Source organism: Drosophila innubila, assembly GCF_004354385.1.
Source record: "Drosophila innubila isolate TH190305 chromosome 2L unlocalized genomic scaffold, UK_Dinn_1.0 4_B_2L, whole genome shotgun sequence".
NCBI lineage: Eukaryota > Metazoa > Arthropoda > Insecta > Diptera > Drosophilidae > Drosophila > Drosophila innubila.
The window spans coordinates 1,363,253-1,373,250 of record NW_022995372.1 but is presented as its reverse complement, the minus strand read 5'-3'; the positions used below and the strand labels follow the sequence as shown (position 1 = coordinate 1,373,250).

Sequence of the window (9,998 nt, the reverse complement as noted above, 5' to 3'; positions counted from 1 at the left end):
CGGTGTTCTATATAAAGGGCTACATCAGATGTGTTAGCTTCAATTGTGATGTTTCTACAAAATTTAAATACAGCAATATTAAAATAATATACTTCGATTACTGTGACTAAAATCTTCGTCTTGCATTGATAGTAATGAGACCTGTGAAGCAATAAATGTGCAATATGTGAAACTGCAGCGGAAACTCTATATGGAGGACTCCTCTTACCTCCCACAATTGCATTAAGAGGACTGACAGTTGCAGTATCAACAATATTAGCCACGTATATGACATTCTCGTGTTAACTAACTTAATACAGTTTCACTTAGTGTTTCGCAATCAACTAAACTCTTAAGAAAACTTATAAAAATGCTACAAATATAAATTAAAACTTATTCATAGTCTACTATTCAATTTAAAAGTACTACTTTAAGAATTGGCAATGTTTGTCTTGAAATTAGTTTCTTAAATATTATATAAAATGTAAGCTAACAATAAAATATTTACCAATCACTTAAAATTTTTAGGTTAATTAATTTGTATAAAGATAGATTAAACATTATAGCTCGAATACTTCTGGTAATATATTATTAACTGCTTCTATAACTACATCAAGAATGTTGCCAACAACCGCATCAGTAACAGGTGATTAAATAACAGATTTTTCAATCTTTTTAACTGCCCTAAAGAATGTAAAAAATTCCTCCAGGGGAAGTTAAAGTTATTGTCTTGCATTGAGAATCTCATTATCGTTAAAGCATTAGAATGTTTTCTTTATAAATAAATAAAATAAATGCAGATTTTGAGAAAAATAAGGAGATAATTATTTACCTACGTCGGTGACAATTACTTCTGACTCCTGCATTTAATGAATTGACAGATGCAACAGCAACCAGATTAGCCAAGTGTAGCTCATACTTCTATTGAATTAACTAAACGTAGAGTTTTACGAAATGTCTCGTAATCAACTAAATTCTTAAGGAATTCCGGGTGCTCTTTTAAGTGTTTTACAGTGTGACGAATATATCATCAGATTAGATATGAACATATAATAATGCTTCACATAAATTTATGTTTATTCACAGTATAATTTCGTAATAACAATTCTTTATTTAATATTAAATGACATTAGGACTATATATAAACTATATTCTTATTACTTAGTTCTGTTAATTATTGAGTAAAAAAAATATATACACGTTGAAAAATTCAATTTATAAATAAACTATAAGTAAAGATTAGCTATAATTGATTCACAGCTATAATTGATTTAAGTAGAACGAATTTGGTAAATAAACCACTTGATTGGAAGAGGCTCGACTTATATAGGATTATCTCCATCTATTTAATTATTAACGTCGTGCTCAGAATCAGCAACAACAGTTTCAGCAGCTTAGGTAATAATTAAAATATTTACATGGTCGGGTTTCTCAGGATCTTCGTAATCATAATAAGTTTTAAGAGATTCAGAAGCTTTTGCAGATTCATGAGCTTTTGGAGCTTTAGAAGATTCAGCAGCTTCAGGATGTTTAGGAGCTTCGGGATACTTAGGAGCTTCAGGATATTTAGAAGCTTCAGGATTTGTAGGAGCTTCTGGATGTGCAGGATGTTTAGGAGCTTCGGGATACTTAGGAGCTTCAGGATATGTAAAAGCTTCAGGATATGTTGGAGCTTCAGGATATATAGGAGCTTCAGTAGCGACATCAATGCCTTCAGTAGTATTTTCATCTGCTAATTGAACTGCTGTGTCGAAAGTATCTTCGACAATATCTGAAGCGTGTTCAATAACCTTTTTTTTTTCTTTTTTAACTGTTTTTTTGGCAACCTCTTTCACCTTCCTTGCCTTACTGTTAACTTTTTTTATAACTTTTTTGCCAACTTTTTTTATAACTTTTTTTATTACTTTTGCGCCAACATTTTTTATTATTTTTGCGCCAACTTTCTTGACAGCATGTACGGCAGCAACTTTGACCACTTTTCCTAAAGCTATTTTGCCCAAAATTGGTAAAACAAGAAATGGAAAAATTCTCGGAGTCACACCAGGTGGTTTTCTAAGCAATTAAAACAATATTATTGCATAAGATCACAGACTCTGAAAAAATAAATTTAAACAAAAATAAATATTTACCGAAGATGCCTGTCCTTATAATTTTCGTCTGGCTTTGGGAAGCTTGTTGCTGATCGCGTATCGGAATATTTTCTACTTTAATGAAGCAACATTAATGCAGATTTGGATTAAAAATAAGTTAATTAAATATTTACCTGTGCCTATGTTTGTGCTTTTTACAACCACTTCTACTGTGTTTGCCTTCTGCCTCCCAGAGATGCATTAAGAAGACTGACAGTTGCAACAACAACAAGATTGTCCAAGTGTAGTTCATACTCCTATTAATTAAATTTAAGAATTTCACTCAATGTCTCGTAATCAACTAAATTCTCCTTAAAGTCAACCTGCTCTTTTAAATGGTTTGCAGTGTGACGAATATATTATCAGATTAGGTATATAAAGAAATTTATTCACTTCATAATTGACGTTCAGCCATGAGCTACAAAAATTTCTTTGTTTTTTTAAGATATCTCAACCTATCTGACACTATATGCATATAGGCTGGTATTGTACATCTGACCAAAATTAGATCAGATCGGTTAACTATATCAAATAGCTGTCGAAGGAACAGTCGGTCAACAATTTAATGCAGTGTTATGCAAGGGAATAAATTGTGAAATAATATTTTATTGAAATAAATATTTTTACTAGAATCGGCCTTCAGTTAATTAAGAAGATTTTCAGTTAAAAACACGTGTAGAATATACAGCATATTTGAAATTAGTTTTACAATTCATTTAATTCGTTTAGGCACTGATTAATGCGATGTTCTGTGGTGAATTATATAAATAATCTAATTAGCTATATTATAATTTTTTGAATAACAAATGCATTATAAGTCCGTCTTCTATATAAAGGGCCACATCAGATGTGTAGGCTTCAATCGTGATGTTTTCTAAAAAAATCAAATAGTACAATAATAAATTAATATTTTCTGATAACGCCTGTCACTACAATCTTCGTCTTGCATTGAGAATCATATGTGAAACTGAAGCGGAATCTCTATATGGAGGACTCCTTTCATTCTCAAGTTTAGTTGGTTGCGGATTAGTTTCATAAAAATTGCTTCACATGAAATTAATTGACAGATTATTTAAACTAAAATAAACTTTGGTTGCAAATATTTTTTTTATATTTTTTTACATAAGTAATAAATATGAATATTTTCTTATCAGTTAGTTCTTGTTATTTCTCGGGGGAAGTCAGTACAGTAACTATATATATATATTTATATATATATATATATTATATTATTTATTTATACCTTTTAAATTTAACTTTTTGTGTAAGAATATTAATTATATATTTTGTTAATTTAGTTACTGTACTGACTTCCTCCGAGAAATAAATAAGAACTATATATAAAAATATTATATATATATATATATATATATATATATATATATATATTTACATATATATATATATTTATATATATAACATATTTAAATAATTTAATTAAAATTGCAATTAGAATACTTTACTTTCTACAACATCTAGAAATTCTTCAATGGATTGTTCAGGATCAGCAACAATAGTTAGAACAGCTTTAACAGCTTCAGAAACTTAGTTAACAATTACAATTTTTATATGTTTAGCATTGTTCTTAGCAACAGATTCATCATATTCCACAGGCTTTTTAGCTTCAGAAAATTCATCACCTGCAGGAGCCTTAGTAGTTTCAATAGCTTCAGTACCATTAGGAAAATTAGGAGTTTCAGCAGGAACAGGGCCAGCCACAGCATCGGAAATAGCTCCAGTTGCTCCAGCAACCGCCATGTTCAAAAGTTCATCGGCAACATTTATGGCGGCATCCTTAATGATCGGAGGGGCTTTCTGGACAATATTTTGGACAACTCTTGGGATATTTTTGATTGTATTAACTGCTGGTTTTATAATTGGTCTTATGTATGGTCTTCTGTATGGTCTTCTGTATGGTCTTCCGATGGCTGGTTTTATAACTGGTCTTGTGGCTGGTTTTTTCGTAAAATTTTTAATTATTTTTTTAACTATTTGTGGAAGAAATCTCGAAGAGAGTCTAGGTAGTTTTCTAAAAAATTAAAAAAATAATTTTGCATAAAATCAACCGAAAAAATATAGTTAAACAACAATAAATATTTACCGAAGATGCCTGTCCTTATAATTTTCGTCTTGCATTGGGAAGCTTGTTGCTGATCGCGCATTGGAATATTTTCTACTTTAATGAAGCAACATTAATGCAGATTTGGATTACAAATAAGTTAATTTAATATTTACCTGTGCCTATGTTTGTGCTTTTTACAACCACTTCTAATGTGTCCGCCTTCTGCCTCCCAGAGATGCATAAAGAAGACTGACAGTTGCAATATCAACAATATTGCCCAATTGTAGTTCATACTTCTATTAACTAAATTTAAGAATTTCACTCAATGTCTCGTAATCAACTAAATTCTCCTTAAAGTCAACCAGCTCTTTTAAATGGTTTGCAGTGTGACGAATATATTATCAGATTAGATGTGTACATATAATAATGCTTCACATGAATTTTAGTTTATTCAGAGTATAATTTGGTAATAACAACTCTTTATTTGATATTATCGCTTCGCTCGCGGAATTGAAGCGTGAAAAGAGGAACATTTCTAATATATTTCTTTAATAGACTTCTTGAACGCAAAAATAAATTACTGTACAATTTTAATAGTTCGGACACTTATTAGTTCGGACGACCCGATAATTCGGACGCTCAATTTATTTCTATGAAATAATCTTTAACTCTGGCACACCACAAATGTGTTGTTTCTGAAATCCGATCACATTAACTTGTTTTTATCTAAGAAAAGTGTCAAAACAGCAATACCATGTGCAAGGGAAGGTATTTAAACTGCAGTAAACGCAATTTATAAAATCTTGACGTATTGTGTTTGCTTTTAAGAGCTGTGGGTCGTTAAATTTAACATTGCAGTTATTCACAAAGTTTTTTTAATCAGAAATCCTTTCATTACTCTTGATAAATCAGTACCTGCTTAATGACATGATACCATCTTATACAAATAAGACTTTTTTCACCGTTCGTACTAAGCAATCAGATATCATACTATTTGACACATTATATTTTTGAACATTTCCTGCTGAATTTACGAAAAAGTAAAAAAATTTAAAAAAAAATATAAAATTTTTGTAAAAAACGCGAAAAATTAGATACACGGTGTCCGCTATTTTAAATGCTTTCCTGCTATTGGACTTTGGAAAAATTGCAAGATATGGCGGGAAAGTCGCCAGATTTGGCGAAGAAATAAAACTAGAGTTGGCAGGAAAAGCCAGATTTGGCAGAAAGGGAAACGGTAGATTTGGCAAAAAAAATTACAGATTCGACGAAAACACCTAATGAGTGAGTTTGACTGAGATAGCTCAAACACCAAAATAGTTTTTCATACTAAAGGTTAGGTTAGTGGAAGAAATCGGTCATTATAATGATTGCCAAACCTGCATTGCAATATTCCTTGACGTCTCCCAGGCCTTCGATCGAGTGGCTTGATGGTCTCATGCAAAAAATAAATACGACGCTCCCGGTGTACACTCATAAACTTCCCGAGTCGTACCTTTACAATAGAGTCTTCGCAGTGAAGAAGCTGGAGTTCCTCAGGGAAGTGTATTGGGACCAACACTTTACGTAATATACACAGCGGACATCCCCATCAACGTGCGGCCAACAACATCAACAATAAATAAACAAAAGTGTAAATACATCATCTTGATATGCGGCTCACCTGGCGTCGTCACCTTGAAGCAAAGAAAAGCCCAAAAACTAACAAAATTGTTTTTACTAAGCTATTTTCTCAAAGTGACAACTTTGACTCCGAATTTGATCCCCTTGATATTCGAATTTTTCAAATCGCCGTCATATTGCAAGATAAAATTGTCTCACCCATATTGTGTGAAAATTTGAGCACCCTAGGTCTTAAAGTCTGGGCAGTGCAATGACCAATCAGTCAGTCAATCAGGACAAATAATTTCATATATATAGAAGCAGAAGATTATTAAATAGTTTATTTAAAAATGCAATTAGAGTAAATTATTTTCTACATCATGTAGAGAATCATCAATCGATTGCCCAGGATCAGCAACAATTGTTACAACAGCTTAAGAAACTTAGTTAAGAATTACAATATCTACAAATTTAGCAGGGTTTTTAGCAACAGATTCCTCATGTTTTACAGGCCCTTGAGCTACAGAAGATTTGTCAGCTGCAGGAGCTTTAGTAGTTACAGGAGCTTTAGTAGTTACAGGAGCTTCTGTAGACTCAGGAGGATCAGGTGCTTTAGCAGGAACAGCAGGAACAGTAGGAACAGGGCCAGCCACAGCATCGATAATAGCTCCAGTTGCTCCTGTAACCACTCTATGCAAATGTTCATCGGCACGGGCTTTTCCGACAAATCTATTCATATATCTTTCGATAATTTCCTTGACATTTTTGTTTATTTTAACTGGTTTTATATTGTGTATTTTAGGTGGTTTAATCGGTCCCTTTTTATTATTTTTCCTTTTCAAATATAATGACATAAAATTTCTCGGGGAGACACCAGATGGTTTTCTACAAATTAAAGCAATATTTTTGTATATAGTCGCATATTCCGAAAGCAAATAATTAAATTCAATTTGATATTTACCGACGAGGCCTGTAATTTATGTCTTCGTATTGCATTGGGAAGTTAATTGCTCGTTGCGAATTGGCATATTTTCTATATACATAAAGCAACAGAAATGCAGATTGTAGTGTAGTGTAAAGTCTAAGTCAATTAAATATTTACCTGTGCTTTTGCTTGTGCTTTTTACAACCACTTTTAATGTGTCTGCCTTCCGCCTCCCAGAGATGCATAAAGAAGACTGACAGTTGCAATATCAACAAGATTAGCCAAGTATAGTTCATACTCCTGTTAACTAAATCTAAGAATTTCACTTAATGTCTCGTAGCCAACTAATTTCTCTAAAAACTCAACTGCTCTTTTAAATGGTTTGCAGTGTGACTGATATATATTCTCAGATTAGAAAATTTTCTGTTAAAAACACGTGTAGAATTAACAGCATATTTGAAATTAGTTTCACAATTTATTTAATTCGTTCAGGCACTGATTAATGCGATGTTCTGCGGTGAATTATATAAATAATCGAATTTGCTATTTTAAATTTGTTGAATAAGAAATGCACTTTATTTCGGTTTTCTATATAAAGGGCTACATCAAATGTGTTAGCGCCAATCGTGATGTTTTCTACAAAATTTAAATAGAGCAATAATAAAATAATAATCTTCGATTACTGTGACTACAATTTTCGTCTTGCATTGAGAGTCTCATTGCCTATGAAGCAAAAAATGGGCAATATGTGAAACTGCAGCGGAAACTCTATATGGAGGACTCCTCTCTCCTTCCACAATCGCATTAAGAGGACTGACAGTTGCATTATCAACAATATTAGCCACGTATATGACATTCTCGTGTTAACTAACTTAAAAAGTTTCATTCAGTGTTTCGCAATCAACTAAACTCTCAAGAAAATTTATAATAATGCTACAAATATAAATTAAAACTTAATCATTATCTACTATTTATAATATTGAATATATAAGTACTACTTAAAATAGCATCGGAAACCGCTCCAGTTACTCCTGCAACTGCAATTTTCAAAAGTTCATCTTCAACATTTATGGTGGAATCCTTAATGATCTGGGGGGGCTTTTACGACAACTGTTTTGACTTTTTCATTTGTTTTACTACCTAGTATTTTGCTTGCTTTTTGAAGCTTGGGTGCTGCTGTTTTTATTGTATCTTTGATTTTTTTTGTAGCTTTCTTGATCTTGGGTAATGCTTGTTTTATTTGATTTTCAATTTTTGTTTTAGCATTTTTGGCAATATTTTCGGCAAACCTACCGCTATATTTTTCGCCGATTCTACTATGGCCTGTAAAAACTATTTTCGTGGAGACACCAGGTGGTTTTCTACAAATTGAAGCAATTTTTTTGCATATAGTCGCATAATTCCAAAGCAAAAATTTAAATTCAAATTAATATTTACCGACGAGGTCTGTAATTAATGTCTTCGTCTTGCATTGGGAAGCTAATTGTTGGTTGCGCATTGTCATTTTTTCTGTATACATAAGCAAAGCAATAGAAATGCAGATATTTGAAAATAATAATTAAATATTTACCTGGACCCAATGTGTCTGGCTTCTGCCTCCCAGAGATGCATTAAGAAGACTGACAGTTGCAACATCCACAAGATTGACCAAGTGTAGTTCATACTCCTATTAACTAAATTTAAGAATTTCACTTAATGTCTCGTAATGAACTAAATTCTCCAGAAAGCCAACTGTTCTTTTAAATGGTTTGCAGTGTGACGAATATATTATCAGATTAGACATGTACATACAATAATTCTTTACATGAATTACAATTTATTTACAGTATAGTTAAGCGTATTACTACGGACGGTAGTCCGCGCTAGTGACGAAAGCAGCACAAAGGGTGCAAAAGTCGACTAGTAATATAAACAGAAAGAGTGGGACATATGCTACAGCTTTCCGATCGGAACGAATTATATACCAATCACTAACAAAAAAAATATTTTTTTCATTCGCAATACTTAATACATAATTTTTTTAATTATTGATTGACTCTTCACACTTAATTTTTTTAATTATTCATGTAATAAATTAAGTAACGTTCATCACTAAACTTTATATCAGAAATTTCGGGTCATAAAAATAATTTCGTCAATAGACTTTTAACTCGTAAAGAGATACATCAATACATCCAACAAATAGTTTAAAGTTCTTTTCAAACAGAAGAGCTATACATTTTTGAGATCGGCGACATTTTACTGTGTAATTTGTAATTGCCAATTTAACGCTAAATAATAGAGCAAAAACAGTTTATTTAAAGTGTAAATATGAAAAGGTATAGACAATTTTTTCTATGGGTGGAGTTTATCAATGATTTGGTAGTTTTACTTGGCAACATCTTCATTAGAATCGAGATCACTTGTATTGTCAGTTCAATGGGCATCGATCATTATGCACAAGGTGGGTGTACACTGTTTGTATAGTACATACAGATGTATCGTTCTTCTTGTACTCTATTGTACGCAAATCTGCACCAAATTTATGCAAATTGAAATTCCATGGCAAACACCTGGCCTGACAAACACACACACACACACACATGCATAGGTGCAACAATTGTTTCAATGGCAGGCAGAGGAATGATGAATGTGCTGCAGATTCCACTTACCAGGCAGCATCTTCGTCTCTGTCGTCGTCTTCTTCTTCGACTGCATTTTGGCAGACAACTTGGCGCGCCGCAAAAAACTGAAGCAAATCTTCAAGAGGCTGGCAAGGTGTCAATTCTGGGAATTCTGCTCAGCGTGCTCGAGACCCGGCTAAACAATACACAACGCAGCGGGAGTCTCTTGGCCAAGCAGCAGAAAAAGGCAACAAAATTGTTATGGTGACAATGACAATGACAATGGCAACAACAGCAACAACAACAACACCAAATACACATAACGAAGCAGAGACAACATTATTGTCATCTCAACATCAATAGTTATAGCTAGAGTCCAATGTTCATGGTAAACTAGTGCACTGGGCTGTGGGAGAATCTTTTTTTTATACCCTATTCGGGTATATTAAGTTTGTACAGAGTACGTAACAGGCAGTAATTTTAACACTCAAACAAAACAATTATAGCCTTATTTATATTGGACATTTTTAATATGCACAGCGTCTACAAATATTTAAAGAAATCATTACTTTGATTTTCAAGATAATTAAAATTTAATTTAGTTATTAATAAATACATGACAAAGTTGTAAGCACAATTAAATTGAATAATAATTGTAGCATTTATTTGAAGAATTTAAAATTAATTTTTAAATTTAA

General features: G+C 32.3%; 2 protein-coding genes across 7 annotated transcripts; both read right to left on the bottom strand.

Annotated features, from left to right (window-relative positions):
• Positions 1-1,129: 1,129 nt before the first annotated feature.
• On the bottom strand, positions 1,130-4,509 carry LOC117780035 (IgA FC receptor-like). Of its 5 annotated transcripts, none has more exons than XM_034616404.1 (3): positions 4,344-4,509; positions 2,109-2,180; positions 1,130-2,031 (listed from the first exon to the last, which is right to left on the bottom strand). In XM_034616404.1, the coding sequence occupies exons 1-3, from the start codon at positions 4,460-4,462 to the stop codon at positions 1,374-1,376; spliced, it is 849 nt and encodes a 282-aa protein (XP_034472295.1). In that variant the 5' UTR covers positions 4,463-4,509; the 3' UTR covers positions 1,130-1,373. The 5 variants fall into 5 exon arrangements, 2 of the variants coding, with proteins under 2 accessions (XP_034472295.1, XP_034472296.1); XR_004617051.1 differs by lacking the exon at positions 4,344-4,509 and adding an exon at positions 2,243-2,359 and having other exon boundaries at positions 1,702-2,031; positions 2,109-2,183; XR_004617052.1 differs by lacking the exon at positions 4,344-4,509 and adding an exon at positions 2,243-2,359 and having other exon boundaries at positions 1,702-2,031.
• Positions 4,510-6,087: 1,578 nt separating this feature from the next.
• Positions 6,088-8,406, bottom strand: LOC117780037. Of its 2 annotated transcripts, none has more exons than XM_034616407.1 (3): positions 8,268-8,406; positions 8,135-8,206; positions 6,088-6,657 (listed from the first exon to the last, which is right to left on the bottom strand). In XM_034616407.1, the coding sequence occupies exons 1-3, from the start codon at positions 8,357-8,359 to the stop codon at positions 6,216-6,218; spliced, it is 606 nt and encodes a 201-aa protein (XP_034472298.1). In that variant the 5' UTR covers positions 8,360-8,406; the 3' UTR covers positions 6,088-6,215. The 2 variants fall into 2 exon arrangements, with proteins under 2 accessions (XP_034472298.1, XP_034472297.1); XM_034616406.1 differs by lacking the exons at positions 8,135-8,206; positions 8,268-8,406 and adding exons at positions 6,734-6,805; positions 6,875-7,143.
• Positions 8,407-9,998: the final 1,592 nt, after the last annotated feature.

What these genes read in the sequence shown, in the direction of transcription:
- LOC117780035 (XM_034616404.1), bottom strand. Translation starts at nt 4,462, where the DNA reads ATGAACTACAATTGGGCAATATTGTTGATATTGCAACTGTCAGTCTTC. An exon ending in AAGCACAAACATAGGCACAG is followed by an intron (nt 2,181 to 4,343) that starts GTAAATATTAAA and finishes TCATTAAAGTAG; the next exon opens with AAAATATTCCGATACGCGAT. An exon ending in TATAAGGACAGGCATCTTCG is followed by an intron (nt 2,032 to 2,108) that starts GTAAATATTTAT and finishes TTAATTGCTTAG; the next exon opens with AAAACCACCTGGTGTGACTC.
- LOC117780037 (XM_034616406.1), bottom strand. Translation starts at nt 6,993, where the DNA reads ATGAACTATACTTGGCTAATCTTGTTGATATTGCAACTGTCAGTCTTC. An exon ending in AAGCACAAGCAAAAGCACAG is followed by an intron (nt 6,806 to 6,874) that starts GTAAATATTTAA and finishes TTATGTATATAG; the next exon opens with AAAATATGCCAATTCGCAAC. An exon ending in ATAAATTACAGGCCTCGTCG is followed by an intron (nt 6,658 to 6,733) that starts GTAAATATCAAA and finishes TTTAATTTGTAG; the next exon opens with AAAACCATCTGGTGTCTCCC.